Below are 22826 nucleotides of genomic sequence, written 5' to 3'. Positions count from 1 at the left end.
ACGAGATGAGCCTAGAATAATTTTAAGACTTGACATAAAAACCCTATAATGTTGGACGTGCTCAAGTATTACTCATGCAACTTTGATGCGTGTCATAATAATGTCTTCATGTTTCCACTGGTTCAGCAACAAGTGCATGAAGTGAAGCTGGAGGACGGTGACGTGTACGTGAAGCACGCAAGCTGTCTCTCCTTGCAGCCGTTTCCTGTCCATCACAAGAGCTGAGCTTCAACCTTCCATACCCCTGGCCGGGATGCCAAGTTGCTGATTACGGGACGTACTGCTGGTAGCGAGCACATTCGGGACTATTTATAAGACTTTTCCCCGCAAAGCCCAGCCATCTGAAAGCATTCCTCAGCCTTATCTGTCAGTTGCTCAGACTTTGTACTTTGATTGCAAGTGAAGTCAGACAATGATGATATCAGGCTATTGTCTGAAGGAGACATCAGGACATTACTTCATGTAGACAGACAAAACTTTTTGGTAAACTTGGGGGGGGGAATCAACAAAACTTGGAAGTCTATGCAGGAGAAAATTATTTTACTGTTCTCGGCTGACAAACTATGGTGGATTCAAAATTGTTTTCCAGTTGATGATTTGTGTTTTTACCACATATGTGGCCCCCAACTCAGCTACTTAACATGCACACTAAGCTAAACTATTGTTTTCGGGGTGTGGGTGAGCTCAAACCTGAGTTGAGTTGGACCCTGGACTGGTTAGTAGATTATATGTAGTTATTATGAAAATGTCAGACATTTTGTGTGTATTTTTCAGTCTTTCCGATAAAATAAATTATTTGATATATGATAGATGGACATTCGCTCTGACTCGGACTTACCACAGTTCTTACTTTTATTGTGATTTACCGAGGGGCCTGTGGCCTTTAAAAAGTCAACCACTGATGTCGCAAAGCAAAATGTCCCCTTCAAAACCGTCTGTCATAGAAAATTATGACTTTTTCTTTCACATTCTACTGACGCACGCACCCTTATTATAAGTCTTGTTTGAAAGGCGTCATGGGAAGGTTCTCAACATCAAATGAACCATTGACTGAAGAAATATTTGTTTTTCTAGCTGTGTGTGTGTTTTGTTGAATCTTTAGCAGCGGGTGCTGCTGCTATATTTTGTGTCAGCTCCATTTCCTGGCAGAAGCACAGCCACCCAGTCACGAAGGTGTTGGTGCCTTTACTCCATGATGGGAAGTTTTATTACGATCATAATTTCAGTGGTTAAACCGCACTTGAGTGAACATTTGAGGTCTTGCTGTGGGTTTTATTACTCATCACTCTGATTGGTAGACAGAACATAGGACATGTTGTTTAATACATTTTGTTTTGTTTTCATCGTCTTTTCACAAACTTTTTAAAGCCAGGCGCTCTCTGCATCCTGACAGTGTTGGTGCACCCCTGCTCTTATAATTGTCTTTTGAAGTCCTTGTAAAGTTAAAATGAAATTGTGTTGTAATTTTGACACAACATAGAAAAAGAGTATAGTTAAAAACCTTGACAAATTGAATTTAAATGGCCAAAATCAAGCCAAATGTTGAAAAATCAAGCCATTGTTTCTTCGTACTAACTCTGTGGGCGTGTCTGCGAAATGAGCTCAATCCAATATTTTTCCTGCTAGTTATATACCCACAATGCTTTGCACACCAACATGTAGCCTGAATAACACAAGTTACACAACATACATAACACTTGTTTAAATAATGGCACCTAGTAAATTATGGCATCTAAGGATGAGGGCTTGCTAGCTAGCTAGCTAACTGCATGCTAGTTCGTACAAAATATGTATACATTCCATATCCACAGTATAAGTGAACACTAGAAAACTATAATTTCAGTTATTTCTTGAATGTGACAAACTCCAACCAAAAGCTTGATCAAAAACATTTATTTACAGACTCTTATTCATACAAAGTTTATACAATGCACCATTTACACACAAAAAATGACTGGTGTCACCATGCAAACGTTATCGGCTTATCGCGATCAAAGCTGCAATTCAAAGTGGCTTCCTTTAAGCAGAGTGGCATGTGCACATTTTCACTAGGAAGTAGTAGGAAAATGTAGAAGGGTGACCTCTGGAATAAACTATGATCTCTCTCAGATCAGTTGGACTGCAGAATTATCTGGTGGATGAAAATTTGTGTTGACTTTAGTGTTAAAAATAAATATTTTGCTTTGTGTAGAGTATGTGGCTCCTGACTTCAAGCATATTGGATCTGATTCATTAAAAAAAAACAAAAAAAGAAACATGGTTCACAGATTCATGATGCAATAACCACAGCTCTGTCACAGCTCTGACACTACTGCTGGTGGAAAATTGTCAGAAAAAGGCTTCTGTAACTGGTAGAACGAGTTGAAACTACCTTGGCCGTTTTCGTTTGTGTCAAATTTTGTAAATTTTGGGTTACGGGTTCATGTACCGGTAGTTAAATATCAAACACTTTTTTTTAACAATTGGTAATCAAATATTCAAAATGTTGCCAATCAGGGTGCTTAGAATTCCATAAAGTTTAGTCAGATTCCTATTCTCAAAGCTAAGATTTCAACATTGTCCAAAAAACTGAAGACATTACGTTGCAAACCAATAATTTGTCAGGAAAACATTTTACAACTCCCCGCCAAGTGAAAATGTTATCACGATGGACACCCTTCCCACTGAGATCAACATTTTCTTTCCACACATAATAAATCTTGTTTTTGTATGCTTTGTCTGTTGGAATGGGGCTTAAACTCGCATCATTTCATCCTCAAAACGCTGCAAATGTTTTGCCTCTTAAGTGTTCTTTTATGTTCCACATAATAGCTGGAGCAGCATGCTTTACTTTCCCATGCAAGGCCTTGGCCATGCTATTATTGTTGTTACACTGTCGCTCAAACTCCCCCTGATTGGTTCTCGTGAATAAGCCGCCGCTGCTGTCAAAGCATTCTTCCAGCTTGCATGTGCAACCACTTGTTGTCAAAGCTCTTGCGATGGACTGCGAAGACCCCAATTACTTCACTTTTTCCTCCTTGACCAAACATTTCATCCATCACTAGCTCTTCTATCGACGGATGTCTGTGCAAGTCTAACTTTTCCTCCAGTTGTTCTGCAGATGTTTGACGTCATAATGACCCAACAGATCTCCTGGATTTAATTATTGTTCACCTTGCAGGTTGAATACTACATCTGCTGCAGGGTGACATTTGTTTCCAGTCCAGACTGCTTGTGGGCAGAGTGTTTGCAGGTATGTTTGTTAGTTTGTAAGCTTTCCCAATGATGCTGGACATTCGCTAACATCCAACCATCTATGTATTTTCTTAGGAGCCTATCGTCGCTGGCTTTGGGCAAGAGGCGGGGTACACTCTGGACTGGTCAACAGTCAGTTGCAGGCGCCACATTCACATGATGGACAATATAAGTCGTCATTCCAATAAGAATTATGTTTTTGAGATATGGGAGAAACAAGAACATGCAAACTCCACACAGAGATGTGCCAATTTGATTTTTAACCTCAGCAATGTAACACTATTTATACGCTAACCATTAATCTTTCACTGCGATTGCCTGGCAACCCCGCCTACTGCCCAAAAGCTAGCTGAAATAGGCTCCAGCACCCCCCGCAACCCATGGATGGATGGATAGATGGATGATCTTTCATGAAAACTACTAGACCGAGGTGAACACTACCTTGTAGAAGCCTGGTGCCATTGTAATGCTAATTGGGCTTATTGTGCTTGCTTTAATTACTTTTTTGTCTCCAAAATTGAGCGCATTTGACTTTTAATGAACGTCTGGGTCATATTTCTGTAATGGCTCCCAAAGGAATGCACAGTTTATTTTCTAATTAACTGCACAAGTGTGTTTATGTCTCAGCCTGTCCTCGGTTCCCCATGGACCACCGTCGCCCTTGGCTGCTTTTCGGATTAGTTCAGCATGGAGAGATTACTGCAAATGCTCCTTTTTCAGATAAACAAGTTGTAAAGTCTAAAGTTATGACAATTAGAGGAATATGTAAAACTATTGCTGCTGCGTTTAAGAATCACGCCGGGGGCTGTCTAAATGTCATAGAAACCTGAAAAATTAGTGGCTATCAGAAAAAGAACAAAAGTTGGAATAACTAATTATCTCGTTACATGATTGTTCACATACTGACAAGTACTGGTGAACCCAACTGTTGAACTAATTTGCTAACAATATGCGACCGGAGTTTTTCTACTAGTTGTAAACAAGTTCTGCCATATTAAAAGTGACTTTATTGTATGTGGAGTCCAGTAGACTGATACGTGACTCAAAATAGCTGAGTCAAATTTCAATCTAGGCCTTTTATGAGTTACATTTTTTTTAGGTGAAATATCAATTAGCAAAAGTGTCAAGTCATCATTCTCTTGGATTATGCCTGTTTGCTTATCTGGGCATATGTATTCCTGAACCGACAAAGTGGCGTATCCATGCGCAACATTAAGAAAAACGCCTAAAAATGTCCTCTGTTACCTGATGGACTGTGCAGTTGGTCTCTTTTGATTTTCTCAGTCGGAAGAGAAAGGGCTCAGTGTCTGCAACTTTGAGAGACGTTCAATTTTTACACGATTGGGCGCCACCACCATAAACAGTTTGCAATTGATTCAGTTGCTGAAAATATAAACCCACCACCGATTACTACAAATTAGACCTATAAAATGTACATTCTCAAAAGTCAAATATGACTTTCAGACATAAAATGTGACCAGAGCGGTTACATACATGCCAGTTATTACCTTTCATATAGCCACAAGATGTATGTCTTTTAGGAGGGACAATAACAATAATAATAATAATAATGATGTAGCAAACCCTTCAAGTCAGTATACGATTATTGGATATGTTCAGCCAGGCTCAACATTTTGCTGTTTGTCTGAGTTTGATCATTTCCACAGTCCTAGAGAGGAAGTTCCGTCAGCAGAATGTCCGGTTGTGCATTGTACTTCCACAACATGAGTGAAGATCTAGAAATGACATTACAAGAAGAGTATAAATTGCTCTGATATGACTCCAGATGGGAATAAATTGTCTTTCAGACCTACCTCTTGGCTCCATCATTGGCGTTGTTGTGTGCGCACAGCCGTCCTCCTCCTGCTTGTTGTGACAACCCTACGACCCTGGGTCCTGCCCTGTTGCTCAGAGGGATAGGCCATCACTCGAGTGGATGACCTCTGCACCTGCATACCTTCCATCTCCCTCATGTCCCTCGCCATCTGTGACAGAGTCTGTCCTGGATTGGTCTGCAGCCTCTGGAAGAGGCTTTCTCTGTTGATTTTCCTCTCTGGACAGCTGAACGTCAAAGCTACTCCGGAGTCTGATTTCATCTCTCTGGAGAAACCGTCCGAGGTACCATCAAAACAGCGGCCGATGGCGATTTCTTTCGCAACCCTGGGATTCTGGTCTGTGACTGTGTATATGCCGTAATTATGTCCCAGAGGATCCACTGGGGCTAACATAGTGAAGGCATGAGAGTCGTTGTTTTGTGCAACCGGGGGGTGTTTGATGAGGTACTCCTGTAGAAGGCTGTTCGTAGCGATCCTGCGACAGTTCCCTTGTGGAATGATGGAGATGAGGGATCTGTCCACCTCAGCTTGATCAAACAACATGCCGCTGCATTTGAACTCGACGCAAGCTGCTGAAGTGTTGGCCTCTCGCATGTCCCGAGTGCTGCGTATATCTCGGATTCCATAAAGTTGGCCTCTTGTCTCTGGGTGTGATCCTCCCAAGTTTCTCGATCTGACCATCACTTCCTTTTGACCATGGACCTTAACCTTGATGAAACATGCTCTGAACTCCTGAGGATTAGGCCACCATGAGAGGTAGTCCCCAGTCCAGGTTGTCAGATCCGTCTCCTCAAAGGGTACGACGTTGTATTCATACTTGTCTTTCTCCACTCTAAAGAATCTGAAATGATTTGCATCAACAGGTGCATTTTCGCAGGCTATTAAATTCTGATATGGATATATGGGCCCATTGGTCTCATCGAGATTATTTTGGTTGGGCTTTGCCAAATTGATTCTGAAAGCTGTTTTCTTCAGAGCTGGATCTTCGTGGTCTGAGCGCTGGTAGTCTATTTTATCCAGATATGGCTGAGACACACCGATGATGTTTGGATTCATTTTCGGGGAGGAGGGAGCTGCCTCCAGTTCCTCACCGCCCATCATTGCTGTTACATATGCGGTGTAGGCATCAGGTCTTTGGGCGTCACAGAAAGCTGGCAAACAGGCCCCGTTGTGGCCAGTGATGACGCTGTCAAAACGGCCCCATGCTCGTGGATTGGAGGAATATCCAGGCTTGGGTTCAAGATTGATCAAGCTGATCACGACACCTTCCAGCTGTTCAACAGGGAGGAACTTGTCACTCATGTATGCACGGACTTTGACATAGCAGCGTCTGTTTTCAGGCACATCCAAATTGAAGAGTCTCCGCTCTCTAATCTCCATGTTGCCTATGAGGAAGGTGCGTTCCTCACGCTTGCTCCGCCCATGCCCACCTGTAGTTGTCATGCTAGAGAAGTCGCCTTCCTCTTCCCAGACTCCAGTGTCGGGATTTAAAGACCATAGTTTCATTTTGGGAATGTGCTCTTGCATTTTGACATGTTGTGTGTCAAGAAGGACTTGGACTGCTCCGGCCCCGAGTACCTCCTTGTTGCTCTCGTCACGGAAGTCGACAGAGAACATGCCGTAGGTCCTCAAAGGGAGCATGTCACCCTCAGTGTCCACAAAATTAAGATCGCCAGGGGTCGCAGAAGCTGTAGTGATGTTTCTTGGGTCTATGAAAGTGACACTGGCTTTTACGGTTCCCTCATAAACCTCTCCATTTTCTTTGTGGAAGGAATTGGCTGGAATAACCAACTGCCCAATGGGGTCTTCCCCTGTCATTTCTCCCAGGTTAATAGCATTGGTCTCACCAGCATCAATATCAATTGGAGCCTGTTTCCTCATGACCTTCACGTCATGGTAGATTGAGCCACCCTTCTTGTCCAAAATGAACACCTTTGGAGTGTCAATGAATTTCTGCGTGGGGTCGACAAAATTCACCACCAATCTCTGAGTGTCTGGAGTGACTTGGATGGTGAAACCTCCCTGGTATCCGGTGGTGCCTGCCCTCTCTTTGCCGATGTAGATGTGACCGAATCTCAGTGGCTCACCGTCATCAGCGGTGACAACTCTGCCTCGCACAAGCACAGTTGGCTGCACGCACTTCTGACAGCTACACTGGGATACGGACCGGATCGGAAGGCTGTAGCTCCCACAGTCAATGGTCCGACTTTCCATCGCTTGGACACCACAACAAAACCCGGCGCCATCTCTGCAGCGCATATCAAAGTCTAGGGAGCCAGCACATTTGTTGTGAGGGCAGCGGCCAGCGTTGTAAAACTTGGAGTCCGTCCCGGGTTGTACGCAGTCCAGCGGCAGTCTGATCAGATGTGCCTCGGGAGTGGAATTGCACGCTGGAGCACCTTTTGCTGTGAATTTGCCATAAACCAGAGTAAGTTATGTTGATATGACACACAAAAATGATCAATTGGAGACACATTAAATATTACTACAGTACTTGTTCCCAGCATTCAAAGAAAAATCCCAGCACAAAAACAACATCTGAAACTGTCTTGTGCACAACTTATGTGCAGAGGTGGGGCATGGACGACAAAGTTTTAAAGGGCGCAATATTTCAAGATTGGAAAAATATATTTACTGTAGTGTAGTCTAAATTGAAGTGTCATGGCAATGGCTGCCTTTCACAACATTACCTTTTACTCTCCTTGTTTCGCAATCCCTATCCTAAGATTTTGAGTCATTTGCAGCTTGAGCTCTCCGGGGCCTGAAAATGGTCATTTCCCTCCCTCAGAATGACATTTGCATTATGCATGTGTGTCAATAAAGTCTTGCACAATGTGTAGAACAAATGTGATGAGGCTGAAATAATACATGCTGATTTGTATTGGCTCAATTTCGCATTGCTGGACATACTTTGATGACCAACAGATTGATACATTGAGCCAAGTCAGCAATATATGTTGTGTTACATTCCCCTTCATCTTCATTAGCTTGCATCTTAAACATAGGTGGCCAAAACATGCCAAATTAAAATTAAACTGCACTAATAAACTAACCACCAGAGGATGCTCAAACTGCACAAATGGAATACAACTTGGCCTTTTTCAACATATGTGCTGCTTTTAATATCGTAACATGACAACGGCGATATTGTGGCAATTTTTATATCCCGGTATTGCCGTATTCATTGCATTCGTACAGCACGCTCATAAAACCTCAAGCTATAATGACTTGTGAGTGCTTTCAAGCTGTTCGCTCATTCTAAAGTTGTGTTTCCCAGCCTTGATTGAGCCAAGGCACATATTTTACATTAGAAAAGTATGTTGGAGTACACTGAAAGAATGATGATCTCTTCCCCTTTACAATTTACTTACTCAGTGCCAAATCTGGGCCTGTTTAGTTGGACAAAAAGCTGATATACTTGTAGGAATTGAAGAAAGACACATAGACATCTGAAATAATAATTTTATGACCATTTATGTGATTGGACCGCAGCCAATGTATCACAGATAGCTAAAGTATTTGCAAAGCGCTTTCCAATTTAAATGCATACTTATGATTCTCAACAGAGAAAGGAAATTTATTGTCAAGCTTGCATTTCAACTCCAACTTGGCCTCTTTGTGAGCATTATTATTATTATTATTATTTTTAGAACCAGCATCGCTTTTTAAATGGGTAAAAATAATGAAAGAAAAGCTGTTGAACTTCAGACAGACTGCGTGATTATTTTCCATGTATCCCCCGCCAAATGAAATAGCCCGTTAAATGCTTTTTCCCCCCTCTCTCAGATGTGTTTTTCTCCTCTTAATGCATGGACACGGCTCACGATGAGGTCTAAAGCTTGGGGTCACTTCCTCTTCAACTGTAATATTCCATCTCTAAAGACCGAGAATGAATTTTGCTCGATGCTGTGAAGGATTTAGAGTAAATTTGTGGAGTCAGACAGCTCGTCAAGTTTATTGCACCACTGTGCATTGACAAAAAAGGGAGTATTATCAGTTGGATGCTGGTTTTGGCTGGGTTTATGTGTTGGGAAAAGAAACACACAGTAGCTCGGGCATGATGGTTATTCAAGACTTACCAATGACAGTGAGGGATGCTGGGGAGGACTTAATGCTGCCTGCAGAGCTGCTGGTTTTGCAATAATATTGTCCAGTCTGTTCTGGCTTCAGATCTTTCAGTACAAGTTCCTCTTGATACTTGTACACCTTTCTGTCCAGCAGCGTGCCATTGTGGTACCTTGACCATACAGAATTGCAAAGTTAGGAATACTGTTAACTACATAACTCCATAATAAAGTTCCTAAAAATAATAATAATGTTATTATTCTCATTGTCATAAACTATTCATTTTTTACAACACTGAATTCTATAATGACAAAAAAAGTTACCATTTAGATGACAAGTAGGGCTGCAACTTGTGCTGTCACTATCGAATTTTTCTAGAATCGATTAATCGATTGATTATTCAATCGACTAATCGGATTAATTTCAATTTTGCATTAGTATTACAAAAACATTTTTTCTCCTGATTACTGTTTATTAACCAGTTATTGGTATTTATTTGTACTTCATATTCATATAGTGATGTGTTTTTTTTTAAGGGGGACTGATGTATATTGTTTTCCAAAGTAAAATCAGATGTTTGCAAAAGTGTCTTATTTTGATTAAACACAGTCTTCTTTCATGAAGGACTACAGAAATCAGTGAACAAGTACTGTTGATATGCTGAAATCGGAGGATTTGGGTAATTTTAAATTAAACATGGCTCGAAACGATTACGGGATTATTAAAATTGTTGTTGATTAATCAGATAATCAATTACTTGTTGATTAATCAACTAATTTGATTTTAAAATGCTTTTATTCAGAAACAGTACATTACAAGGTATGTTTGTTCATTTTGTTACAACAAAAGACATTTAGATGTGAGTGGCACGTTTCTATTCTGGGTTTACAAATCATGCACAAGTATCAGACCACGCCATTGTGCATCGTCTAAAGCGTAAAGCCCCTCTTTATTACTATATTTTACTTTTTAAAAGAGTTTTTTTATTTGGGAATGGGCATTTATTTAAGTGGATGACACACCTGGCAACTAATTGAGACATGTGGTGTCCACCATTTGAGGAAATAAGGTAATAATGTGCTGGCACTAGTATTCAACTCACCAGTAGTATTTGTCAGGTATTGGCGATCCGGTTGCCTTGCAACACAGCATCACGCGCCCGCCCTCATAACGCACCTTGTCCTCGGGGTGCTTCACAATGTAGGGCTTCTCTGTGGGAAAGCAGCAGAGCCTGAAAGACTGTTTTGAGAGCTCGTAACATTCACTTATATTACGCATGATTCACATGTTTGGCCCATGTGCTTTTGGAGAATGACTGTTCAGAGGAATTTGGACTTTTTAAAGCGGCACGAAGGGTTTTACTTTTATTTTGCCTTTTAGTAGTTTCCATGCAACCAAATAAGTGGTGCTATGAAGTCTTATGAGAATGGAAATTGTGTTTGATGTGTTCGTCAGTTTCCTTGTGAAAGTCCTTGAAGTGTTGTGGATAAATCAATGGTGTTTTTTTTTTTAATGGGAGGTCAACCCACTTTTTTTTTTTTTTTTTTTTTTTTTTTTTTTTTAACAATATGTTCTATGCAGCCCCATTGGTCTAAATATGGTATTCTGGTTAATATTGAGTTAGTGGAATATGAGTTAAGCAGCAAAATCCAGCCGTTTTTATCCATCTCAGGATGGCCATTTTGTCACTTGCTGTCGACTAAAGATGACATCAATGTTGCTCAGGGCTCAGGCAACGACCAATCACAGCTCACCTATTTTCTGAGGCGAGCTATGATTGTTTCTTACCTGAGAGTTGTTTTCTGAAGCTGAGCTGTGAATGGTTGTTACCTGAGACTTTAGCAACATTGATGTCATCTTTAGTTGACAGTAAGTGGCAATATGGCCGCCCCCTGAGCTGGATAAAAAAACAATTAAAAAAAAAATGGCTGGATTTTGCTTCGTAACTCGTATTCTACAAATGCAATATTAATCAGAATGTCATGCTTATACTAGTGAGGTCACATATAACATATCATTGTCAAGAAATGTTTAAGGTTGACTTCCGCTTTAAAGAAGAGAATGGCACACCAGACTATATTTAAAAAAAGATGTACTCTGTTTACTGTAGGTAAACTACAGTATCATTACTTTTTTTTTGTCTTTAATAATTCCAATTTCTATTATATAAGGCACTTTTTAGCTGACTTTTGTCAGCTGACATAATTTACCCGTGACCCCAATGTGGACAAGTGCTCTATAAATGACTATATCTCTACTCACCAGCTGATCTGAGGACAGCAGACACCCAGGATAGGCCTGTGCTGTTGCTAGTGGAGGAGACGGTAGCAGGGGAAAACTTGTCCTTCCTGACGATGAGCGAAGTGACATCAGACGAGCAGATTCCCTGCAGCCTGAAGTGGCCTTTGGCGTCCGTCCGGGCACGGACGACTTTGGGACGGTCGGCGAATGCCACCAAGGCCCCCGCCACAGGGACCCCCGTCACACTGTGGACGTCACCGTGCAGAACATGGTCATCGCACACGCAGCGGCCGCAGTCTTCGTCGGGGCGACCCTCGGCGCACACGCGCTGGCATTTGACTGCCAAGGCAAGGTCAAAGACGATGAGGCGATGTCGAAATGCATCGGCGTGTTGCATCATACCTGGACATGGATTCTTGCCACATTTTTGGGTTTCAGCAGGGCGTCCGACGCATTGCACCGTCTCCGAGGTCCTCACGCAAGTCCTCCTTCGGATCCTCCGACCCCCGCCGCATGTCACGGAGCAAGACCCCCAGCGACCCCACGGACTCCACTTGGCTGCACACACGTAATTAGGAAATGATTCTAATCATGGAAATTTACCAAAGTCCTCAGATAATGAAGTAGCTTATCTGTAAGGACAAAGGTTATGTTGCGAAAGCTAATGATTGGTGCAGTTGAGCACAAAGCTATTATTTTGTTGTACCCTCTGCCATCTAGTGGAACCATATTGAATTGCTGTGCTTGTCACTGTACAGCGCTGGCAAAGATTGAAGAAAAATTCAATTTTTTTTTTTTTTATTTCATTCTGTAAAAAAGAAATGAAAGGGGACAGAAAGAAATGAAACATATCTACCCCTGATAAAAATAAATTATAATAATGGAAAAAAAGATACTTTATTTTATATGTTTAGGCCAATTAAGTGAATTTGGATTACACTGGTAGGGAATCTCTGTTCTAGAGAGATGGGTGCCCTTTGTAAATCTTTTTTTGCCTGAATTAATCTGAGCCAAGCATCGCTGCTCGTAACTTTAATTATTATGATGCATATAAAAAAAATAAATAAATAAACTAGCTAAGCTTACTAATGCCACAGAGTAGCTAGGCCTCATACTACTAAAACAAAGGTTGCAATAACCTGTACATGGAGGGGTTGAGCACTCCCTCCTCTCTGAATGATGGCCATGGCAGGCAGGAACCAAGAGCAAAGGCATCGGCTGAGTGCTCATGCATTTCCTCTGGCGGACCTGGATGCCCACATCGTTGCAAACCGTTGTCGTGCATGGACCCCACTCACCCCATTCGGTCCAGAAACTCTGCTCTGAGCACCAAGAAGGAAGAAAATCACCGTTACAAGGGAGCGAAAATGTACAGTTGAATTTGTTCTGCGAACAAGCTTGCAACACAAAGCAAAAAAAAATATATATATATATATATATATAAACTCATAAGTTAGGCCACTTGTAAGTCAACGAACCGCTGCATTTGCAATTACAACTCTTGGACTTTGACTACCTGGTGGGCACTGAAAGCGGACGTGGTAGTTGGAGCACGTGCGTCCATAGGGTTGCTCCTTGTTGATGCACCAGAAGCCCTTCTCCAGACTGGAGTGGACCACTTCTCCCGTGTCTGCCGCAGACACCCAGTCTGTTGTGCGAGCCTCCATCGCCGTGGGCCTCGAACACACCCTCTCCCTGTAGTAGAAGCGGATGGCCTCAAGGCGTTCGTAATCTCCGTTCCCACCAGGGTGGTCAATATTGAACCATGACGTCCACTCTGTCAGACCTGTAGGCAATCAAAAGGATAGGATAAGAAGGTTTAGAATAAATGCAGAATTGAGTCATTGCATCTGTGGGTCCAAATCAACAGATGGATCTCAGATTTCATATCAGAAATGATCTGCTCATCTCATTTAAGCCTAACACACCTCAGGGAGTCGTGAAGCAGATGAGGCCCGTAGTGCATTCAGGCAGCAAAATGAGAGTACTTGACAGTAAATGAATGCATCGGCAACCCATTCAGGAAATGTATCATATTCTATGAGAACAACGTGGACCTCCTCTCAAGGACTAAAACATTTGTAACCTGTAAAATCAATGAGTGGAAGTCTACTTCTTCATCTTAATTGTTAAAAGAAGATCATGTTTCATTCAAATAGAACTTTTGGATCTAAGATAGAAATGTAATAAACTGAAATTATATCCTGATTAAAAGAGATTATGTAGCTCAACAAGTCAAAATTTAATACACTGAATTACCCTCCAGGGATTTAAATGACCAAAAATACGTTAAAAAAAAACATTATAGCATTTAAAAAAATAAATAAAAACTCGTTTTACTTATAAAAAAACATAAAATATTTTTTTTTTGGAGGGGGCTAACGTGCCAATAAAAATAATTGTTCAGATTTTGTTCTCATTGGTTGTCGTATACAATTACAGAAATCTGATTGGCTGTTGCGATTGCGAAGCAAGTCTCACCCACCTGCACGGGAGGGTAGTTGACGACGTCCGAAGTCGGATAATGGATGAATAGTTGGTGTGTGACAAGAGCTACATTAGACAAATATTGTTGGACTTTTGCCAGTCTTTAACCTTGAGGGGATTCTGTATGAAACCGCCTGACAAGAATTCACCACTTTTGAACAGGCTCTTGGTGAGTACATGAAGCTAACATGTAGCTAACAAATTAGCCGTAGGCTACACAGAATGCCAGTAAAGCCCATGCCCAGTAGTTGCAGTTACTTTCAGAGCTGATTGAAACACCTGCCTAATATCAGCTTCAAGTGTCAGTCTTGTTATCCTACAACATATCATTTCGTCATTTTTATCATTAGTTTTTTGTTTTTTTGTCCAATTGGAAGAATACTACCCCTCAAAAATAGCCAGTAGTTTGCTTAAAAAGGCTTGTGATTGTGAACTACCATAGTCGCTAAGCCCTTTATCACAATTTAGGCTGATTGTCTTCAAAAAGTAATGTTCTGTTCTGCCAATTTTAACGCATGATCCAAACTACTTTGGAATCATGGAAGGCATTGGTATTTTTCGTGCAGCTTCTCCTAGATATTTTGTGTTTACGCAAGCTCAAAATGAAAATATTCTGGAAATACACCTCAAGTAAAAGAAAATGTATAACATGTATCTAGTAATGATGGAAAAAGACCCCAAATAGGGAAAAGTAGGTAAGAAAAATAAGTCATAGATAGGAGTGGTAAAATTAATTAAATCATAGTCATTCATATCAATTATCAGTTGCACAAATTGTTAATGTAAGTAGCATGGAGTTTAAAGTGCAATGGCAAATAACTACAGTACTATAAAATGACCAAAGAAGCCTGTCACCACCTTCTTCTTCTGCTATATCGGTCCAAGGATGACTAAACCCATTTAATTTTATCTGCTGTGTATTCTGACTGCTTCCCACGTGCCAAAAACATGCATGTAAGGATCACTGAAGACTCAAAATTGTCTATTGGTGTGGAAAAGAATGGTTGTTTTATTTTTGTCCATTCCAAGATGTTTCGGGTGTTGATATTTTTATTTAGTTCTGGTCAGTGGGTCTCTTACCTGTCGTTCTTGTATCTGTAAAACTGTTTAGTGTTGCTCTCCTGCTCTTCACTGATGCACTCTCTCTTCGAATTCCTATAAGAAACAGAAAGAAAGAAAGTATTTTTGTTATGATTCATTTCAACACAGTCGTCTGGTTGCTAACTCACAGCACATCAGCGCTGGTCTGCCAAAAAAAAAGAAGCAAAAAAGCAAAAAAAAAAGCAGCTTGCACAGCCTTTTCGTGTTTCATTTGGACCGGACAAAAACTTAAATGTCACTTCCCGTAACAGAAACAAAAAGGTGCTAATGTGTTGTGTCTGTACTGTATGTATGTTTGTGCGTGTCTTTTTAACTCGTAGTTCCAGTGGTGAGCATTACTCCCCGTGGCTGATGGTTTTTATGGCTTCGCCTCAAGTCTTTCTAGCGATGCCAGCAGCGCATTAGTTTGATGGATTGAGGAAAGTGAGATGTCAGCGCCGCCGATCAAAAGACATTCTGGCCTTAACAAGCCAAAATGCAGCTACTGACGAAAACCTGGATTCCGTTCTGGTCTCCACCAAGAACAACAAATGCGAGCATTTACAGGTCATTAGTATTGCGTAAACAAGTGATTTGCTGAAGAATACATGCTTTCTGCTGATATCTACGTTTGATCGGCACAGCAGTGGCTTTTGTGCCTTGAAAGGAACAATACAGTGTTGTTTACGACGGTACCAAGATGCAATGTTTCAAGATTATGAATGGTGTGCAGTGAGCTAGTTTGTGAAGTGCCTTTACAGTTGACTTTCTGTTTTCCATCCAGTTTATAGCGCCGTCACCAACAGTTGCCACCAATATTGACACATCACATCATCCAAAAATCATGTTTAATTGCTATTTAAGGACGCTAAAAAAAGAATAATAATTACACTAACAGTCAGCTGAGTGTCTTATGGCAGAGAGACTCTCTCATATGACATCATCTCAGGGTACAGTCGCCTCGCTTCTCAATATTTGCAAACTAATAACAAATTGAAACAGCCAGGATAAGGCACATGTTAGTTTTACGTATTTTCACTGCATTCACTTAATTTTTTTTTTTCTTTTAGAAACCCAATTTTCAGTCGACAGAAAGAGGCAAAATGGCCGCTTCCTGAGATGGATAAAAGAGGATGATTTTGAGGCTTAATTTTGATTCATTATTATTATTATTATTTTTAAATTTCATTTATTATTAGTTTGATTTATTTTTTATTTACTAGTGCGGGTGATTATTATTTTTTTTTTTACTTGATTCCCACTTTATGTATTTCCATTGTTTCTATTATTATTATTATTTTATTTTTTATTTTTTTATTTTTTTATTTTTATTTTTTATTTTTTTGAATGATGTGTGAACACCCCTGAACAAAATGTGTTGGACCTCCGGGGCTCGACTGTTCTACAGTTTACAATACGTATACAGTAGTTTAATCCAAGTCAAGCTTTCAGTTGTAGTCCAAACATTTTACTAATTAAAAAAAAACAACCTTCCTCCAATTTTCATTTGTGGGGATTTTCGCTCTGAATCATCATTTCAAGATGTTTGCTGACAGAGGTTGTAAACTGGGCAGTTGCTGAGAGTTTTACAAGATACCTAATGGTTTTCATAAAGTTGAAAGGGGAATTTACATTAGCCATGGCCAATTGCGATAGTGACCTCATCTTATTGTGTTTTTCAGAAAAATGTGAACGCATTGTGAGGTTTTTAGCACGTGCCGCGTCACATGACTTTACCTCACTATTTCCGTCTGTTTCTACGCTTTTCACACTCGTGAAGTTTAACCTTCCACCTGGACATTTCCACTAATTTGTAAGGAGTTAAAATGAAGCATTGGCCAACACAGTGAGCAACCCTCAGGAAAGGAAAAAGACACATAAAGTAACGTGAAAGGCTGGACGGTACAATGTGGATCACGGGGCCTGGTTAGCAACCCGGTTCCACTTATAGCGGCACCTGCGTTCCACCCGTGCTACTGGATTACAATTCTTTTGACATCTTAAACCGCGACAACTGTGGCTCTTATTTTAGAGGTTTTAGCGCTTGCGTTTGGGACACAGTGGCGCTTTGTGATACACCTCGCCTGCTCCATAGATTCTGCTCCTGTACAGGGTGCCAATAAATAAAATGTGGAAAAGGCCTCGGTGTCATAGGAGCTATGACTGTGCCAGATGGATGCTGTATAGAAGTCTGGAGTTTGTTTATTACATGTATATTGCAGGAGGAACCCCCCCCCCCCCCCCCCCCCCTCCCTTTTCCTTGTTACATAACTTGATGGATTTGACTGCAAAGACTGCAAGGTTGTCGTATAAATTGATGCAGACTGACTGGCCGTCTGTCCATTTGAGAGTGCGGGCAACTCTGGCACGTGTTTGCGTGTGGGGTGATCCGTTTGCCATGTCATATGGAAACCGTTTTTGCATTTGGCCGGCTTCTTCGTCGAGGTGTGCCGTAGTCTTTTTCCCTTCCCTCAAATGTCCAACTTTGGATTCCGAAAGCATCTGCGCCTCGTTAAGTCATGCAATTTTGCTCCTGACATTAGCTAATGATGCACATCAGCTGCATGATTTCATTTTTTTTTTTTTTTTTTAAATGTTCTTATACTGTACAATAAAGTATTAGCCGCTCGCAGGCTCGCAGCTTTCATTCCTCATATCGTTCAAACATGACTGGGCACACTCAATCTATCTCAACATTCTTGTTTGAACTGTTGCACAAGAGCCAAAAACTGCACACAGCATGAAGAATCCTATTAGAAATAAATTACTCCCATGTAAACAGCAAAAAAAAGACATTTTTTGAAAATCATACATAAAAAAAAAAAAAAAATCCCTATTAATCAAAAAAAGTATTCATAAAAAATGTTATGGAAGGGTTCCTCGTTTTATAGCTCTATTCCTACGGCGAAAGACGTAACCTGAATGTAACGGAATGCCCTGTAGTCTATCGCTAACCTTAGGCTAAAGTCAAAAAGTAATTATTTGGATGAAAAACACTTTAAAAACATGTATAAATGAAAAATAAGTACTAGAGACGTACCCGAGTGTGTCTTTTTGTGTTGCATGACAACATATTCTTACAGTGCTGGCCTCAAAATTTTTTATGTCGTTTTACAGTGTGCAGTTTGCATTGGTAGCTTGATTTAGGAGTGCCCCAACTTATGAGTATTTTGAGTGACGTTCAATTCTAATCAACTTGTCAATATTTCAGTCATAAAGGCAACTATTTGGAAAAAAATTGTTTCGTCACAGTCAGTCTTTAAGCCTTATATATATATATATATATATATATATATATATATATATATATATATATACTTATGTTTAGAGCTGTCAAACTTATTCCATTAATCTGCAAGTAATCCATTAACAAATTAATCGACAACTATTTTAATAATCGAGTAATTGTTTGAAGCAATTTTTTAATTTAAAATTGTCCAAATCCTGTGATTTCAGCATATCGAACAGTATTTATTTAAGTTCGGTGCCTAAGTGCAGTCTGTCATTGTTTCATTAAATATGAAAAGTTTTAAAATGATAAAATGATACATTTGCTTGCAATATTGATGTAATCGGATTTACAAATTACTGATTTATGTTTGTCGCACTTGTTTGGTACAATTTTGTCCACAATTTTGTTAAGTTGTCATAGTGAACGCTTAAAAGACGGCAAGTGTTTAGTAAGTTACCAACTCTAATTGTAGTAGATAAATAATCTTTTATTCATGGTTCATTAATTTTCATTAATACAAGTCTAACGTATAATACCAAAACATTTATGTATAATCTGATCTTGTTTATTGCAATTTCCAGGTTAATAAAAAAAATTAAAGGTTAATTAACAATAAATATTAATAAGAAATAATCAACTGGTAAATCACAATTGCAATATTGATGGGGAAAAAAACTGCAGTTAGATTACTTGTCAAAATTGCTCAGCGCTATCAGTAACACTTATTGCACCACAGTCAAAAAAATGCGACAAAAAAAAGAGGAAGTTTCCCACAAACAAACAAATGGCCTAATAAATGAAACAGCCATGAACACAGAGTGAAATAATGATTTGTTATGGCTTAAGCAAGGCAGCTCGAATGACCCCTTTCTTATCCCGTTCAAAGCCATTAAAGTCATCTGGCCAGCCAGCCTACTCAACATCTGGATACGCAACTCCCAGTGGTCCTCCAACTTCTTGTCACCCTCCATCTACAGTAGCATCTACTGTAATGGCAGCACCATTAAGGCGAGCTGTCTGGTGAGTGTGATGAAATGTTTCAAAGCAAAGCAGCAAAGAAATGCCACAGTGCTCCTCCTTTAGCTCTGCAGCACAAGTAGCTGGCTGCCTTCAAATAGCCAAACAAATCGTAAACATTCACAGTTCAAGGCCTACGGGACGGCCATCAAAAGCAGAAATATGCCAGGGACCTTATGGATGTTTCAACTCGCTCTACCGGTCTTTTTTTTATTCCCTTCTCTCACCAAGATGGACCCCAAGCCAGCAGGGGTACTTAGTTTATGATTATAGGAGGCGCTACTGGCACAACGTTGCAAGGGTGAACTGAGGACAAACGAAGCAAACTTCACTGCAACTTTTATGTGGGTTTGCTGTTTCGGATGCCAATACAATTTTAAGTTTGGAACAACGTGACTATTTAGCCACCAAGATCCTCTGCTGTACTTACTTTATTTTATTTTTTGGACGTTTGGACATTTATGGCCTCTGCAGTGTGTTTACTTCCAAAAAGGTCTATTAGAGTGAAGCTGGACTCACATCACTGCCATTTATATACATAAAAATCTAAATATATACCACTTAAACATAAAGGAGGGTACAGTAGTTTCTCTTGGGCTTGATGTTTTTTTCCCCCCCGGATTTTCTTTCATAAATTGACAGACATAACAAATAATTAGTGGATCACTTGAACACATCATGGTTGAAATTAACCATAAAGTGTCTTATTATTACAGAGGCCTTTTTTGCATTTGTGAAACTGGAATTTAAAAGAATCTAAAAACAGTTTTAAAATGATAAAATAATCTCTAATACAGTACTTTACTTTTTTGTCAACCATGTATGATGCCTCCACACTTACTCATAGATATTGAAGGACTGCTGTTTTGGTTAACAACTTAGCAACATATGTCAAAAGAATTCAGCAGTTGATTTAATGCCCGTGTGTCAATGCAAAAGATGATGACCGACAGACTATTTGTTTATTTGGTTTAGGTGGATGATGCACCCAGTGAATATGTACAGTGTAGCCCTGTGAACCACATGCAGATTTACTCATCTGGCCCACCATGTATTCACATTATCAAGAGTTGGATTCATTTTCCAGTTTTTCACACAACATTGTTTCAACTTATTATTTTTTTGTCTTGATCTATGAATGAGATGGTCTCTCAAATTTGGTCCTTGGGCACAAAAGTGTGCTATGTATTAAATAAACTCCAACTCTTTGAGGAAATTCGGTATGTACTTTGTTTTCAACTGAGTTACTGAACTATGTCAAATATGACATATGAAAAATAATACTTTAAATAAACGTAATGCATGTAAATTATAGCACAAAAAAACATCACTGCAACCCCTACCCATATATATATTTGTTTACAAATGACCAGTCAGAAAAATAGGTAACAATAAAGCCACCAATTAATAGTCCATTTTGTCCTTAAATGCTCTTTTAATTGGCCAGTATCTGGTAACTTATACTAAAGTCAGATGAAAAAATATCACATGATATGCTTGAAGGCAGTTGATCGAACCAAATTTGAAAAGACAAAGCAGTGAAGGAGGGGGTGGGGGGCCTCTGCTCTTAGTGACCCCCTCCTCTGCTATCAGCACGTGTTGCGTATTAGCCTGTAGGTGGAGAGCGCACGAGCCACAGCGGTGGTCCTTACAGTACCATGCATGCACACGTGCACTCTCGCCCTGATCTCACCATCAATTTCCACTCACAAATACATCTATTATCGCATATTAATATCATCAACGCGAGATAAAACTTCATTCCTCCGTGACCTTCACTTACCTTGACCCAAAACCGCGGAAGCCAGGAAAGCGAGCAAGAAGGCCGCTGTTTTTAATCCTGACATGGTGCCACTCTGTCACTCAACAGCGCAGCGGAGTCAACCGATCCTCGGTCCCTGGTCAGGTGTGCGAGATGCTGATAGATGTTGCTGCTCAGGCAGCCGTTGTCCAGTCGGAGGCGGGAGGCCTGTGGTTTTTAAAAAGATGGAGCAACGTGGGCCCTCGCCAATCCGGCCCCTCTCTGCTCGCCATTGGTCACTTCCAAGTAACATCTGGGCCCCCCGGATCATCTTCCACAAAAAGGTATAAAGGAGGGGTTGGGGGCCGGAGTGGTGGGGAGACACTCACAATGCAGAGTAAGAGGGGGAGTGAGTGGATGCTAAAAATAAAACCATGATTAAATTGTGGCCTTTTCCTGGGAAATTACTAAATAAATAGTCATCGCAGGGGGATACATTCAAGATCTACCCGCTTTGTGTGAAAACAGTACTATAATTTTTACCCCTCCCACATTAAATCACATTTGCAATTAATAAAACACACTTTTTAAATATGTTACATATGTATCACAATGCAAAAAAAAAAATCATGCAAGTATTCAAAATACTGGTAGAGTAGTGTGATGTTGCGGAGTTCATGTGATTGTCTGGGTGTGAGCTGTGGATGACAGCTGCTGCTACTGTATGTGTGCTTATCGGCATCTACTCAATAGTGTTACTGTTAACCAAGAGACTGAGCCCCACGGTGAATAGTGAAAAAAAAAAAATCAATGAATAATTAATTGATGCCTGAGAAAAGATTGTTACAATTGCCTATAGATGCTACAAGATGTACAAATGTCTGATTTCTTGAGTTTGGACCCTTTCACTGTTTTAGTTTATCATTCATAAAATCCTTCATTGGCTATACTAAAATTGTGAAAATTGTTGTGCAATTGTGTACAGCTATGGAAACCACAGCAAAATTATCAGTTTATATGATTTTGCAATTTATAGGTAACTTTGAATAAAATGAAAGGTTTTGTTTTAATCTATAAAGTACTGTACTCACATGATTTCCAATTTCCAAATACAAATATTGTCATTTAAAGCATTTACTTGCAGAAAAAGAAAAATGGGAACATACTTTTTTTTTTTTTTTTTTTTTTTTTTTTTTTTTTTTGTCTCAATTTTTTTTATGATGCTTTGCATATTTACTTTGTGGTTTGGAAGTCAGAGCTTTTAAAATACTTCCTCTAATATTGTATTTGTTTTTAGAATTGATTATGGGCCAGTTAAAATGCGATCACTGGCCAAATATGGCCCACTTGCTATAAGTTTACCACAACTGGTTTCATGAATGCACTTATTAAAAAGTTATATGTTGTTCTGGGTGCTACAGATATTTCAGAAAGACATTTAAAAAAAAAAAAAAAAAGCAACACACCTGATGTATTCAAATAGTTTATTTCTTGAATTTTCTTGTGAAGGGATCCCTCTTACAGTCTTTGACGTTCTCTGTCTGCCTCTGCTTCCACTTGCGGTTCACACGTCACGTTTTTAACAGCCACTGATTGCGCGGCTGTCTGCTGCCAAAAGAGTGGAAGTGGCGTCATATGTCATACCACTCAGAAAAAAAGTCCAGTGAAGGCAATGTCTCCACATGTGCTCATGAGGCGTAATAGTGGGCTCATTCGAGGCATTGCGAAGCGCAGCTAATGAGGAATGTTGCTTGTTAAAGGCTCGGTTACAGCAAGCATTTACATGTGTTTATCTGTTTTACAAAACCTCTGGGATTTGGTAAGGGTCACAATATACAGTAACTTTGTTTGAGATTATAAACGTCATCCTGTCATGGAGAAAAAGATGAATTAG

At 40.0% G+C, this 22826-nt stretch overlaps 2 protein-coding genes across 7 annotated transcripts in view; one reads left to right on the top strand and one right to left on the bottom strand.

Moving 5' to 3' along the window:
* Nucleotides 1-22826, top strand: part of LOC144026598 (Rieske domain-containing protein) — a 31806-nt gene that overhangs the window by 1060 nt on the left and 7920 nt on the right. Inside the window, exons 3-7 of one of the 6 annotated variants that reach the window (XR_013285228.1) lie at nucleotides 127-286; nucleotides 3161-3232; nucleotides 5043-7497; nucleotides 19061-19194; nucleotides 21062-21276. Coding sequence is in view for 4 of the 6 variants with exons in the window: in XM_077533372.1 (XP_077389498.1) it covers nucleotides 7434-7497; nucleotides 19061-19194; nucleotides 21062-21276 (413 nt within the window). In the remaining 2 variants the exon portion in view is untranslated. Of the gene's footprint in view, nucleotides 1-126; nucleotides 3665-5042; nucleotides 7498-13728; nucleotides 14032-19060; nucleotides 19195-21061; nucleotides 21277-22826 lie in introns of those variants that run through there. The other 5 variants (XR_013285227.1, XM_077533372.1, XM_077533371.1 and 2 more) reach the window with 5 other exon arrangements.
* On the bottom strand, nucleotides 1879-21167 carry cilp2 (cartilage intermediate layer protein 2). Its single transcript, XM_077533376.1, has 10 exons — nucleotides 20975-21167; nucleotides 14943-15017; nucleotides 12892-13161; nucleotides 12515-12697; nucleotides 11778-11933; nucleotides 11397-11714; nucleotides 10237-10345; nucleotides 9149-9306; nucleotides 5049-7474; nucleotides 1879-4970 (listed from the first exon to the last, which is right to left on the bottom strand). Exons 1-9 carry the CDS (start codon nucleotides 21036-21038, stop codon nucleotides 5061-5063), a joined length of 3747 nt encoding a protein of 1248 aa, XP_077389502.1. The 5' UTR covers nucleotides 21039-21167; the 3' UTR covers nucleotides 1879-4970; nucleotides 5049-5060.

This window comes from Festucalex cinctus, chromosome 10, assembly GCF_051991245.1.
Source record: "Festucalex cinctus isolate MCC-2025b chromosome 10, RoL_Fcin_1.0, whole genome shotgun sequence".
NCBI lineage: Eukaryota > Metazoa > Chordata > Actinopteri > Syngnathiformes > Syngnathidae > Festucalex > Festucalex cinctus.
The sequence above is the reverse complement of the archived record's forward strand: the minus strand, read 5'-3'. Positions and strand labels throughout refer to the sequence as shown.

What these genes read in the sequence shown, in the direction of transcription:
- cilp2 (XM_077533376.1), bottom strand. Translation starts at nt 21,038, where the DNA reads ATGTCAGGATTAAAAACAGCGGCCTTCTTGCTCGCTTTCCTGGCTTCC. An exon ending in CCGCTTTCAGTGCCCACCAG is followed by an intron (nt 12,698 to 12,891) that starts GTAGTCAAAGTC and finishes CTTGGTGCTCAG; the next exon opens with AGCAGAGTTTCTGGACCGAA. An exon ending in TGGCAAGAATCCATGTCCAG is followed by an intron (nt 11,715 to 11,777) that starts GTATGATGCAAC and finishes TTGCCTTGGCAG; the next exon opens with TCAAATGCCAGCGCGTGTGC.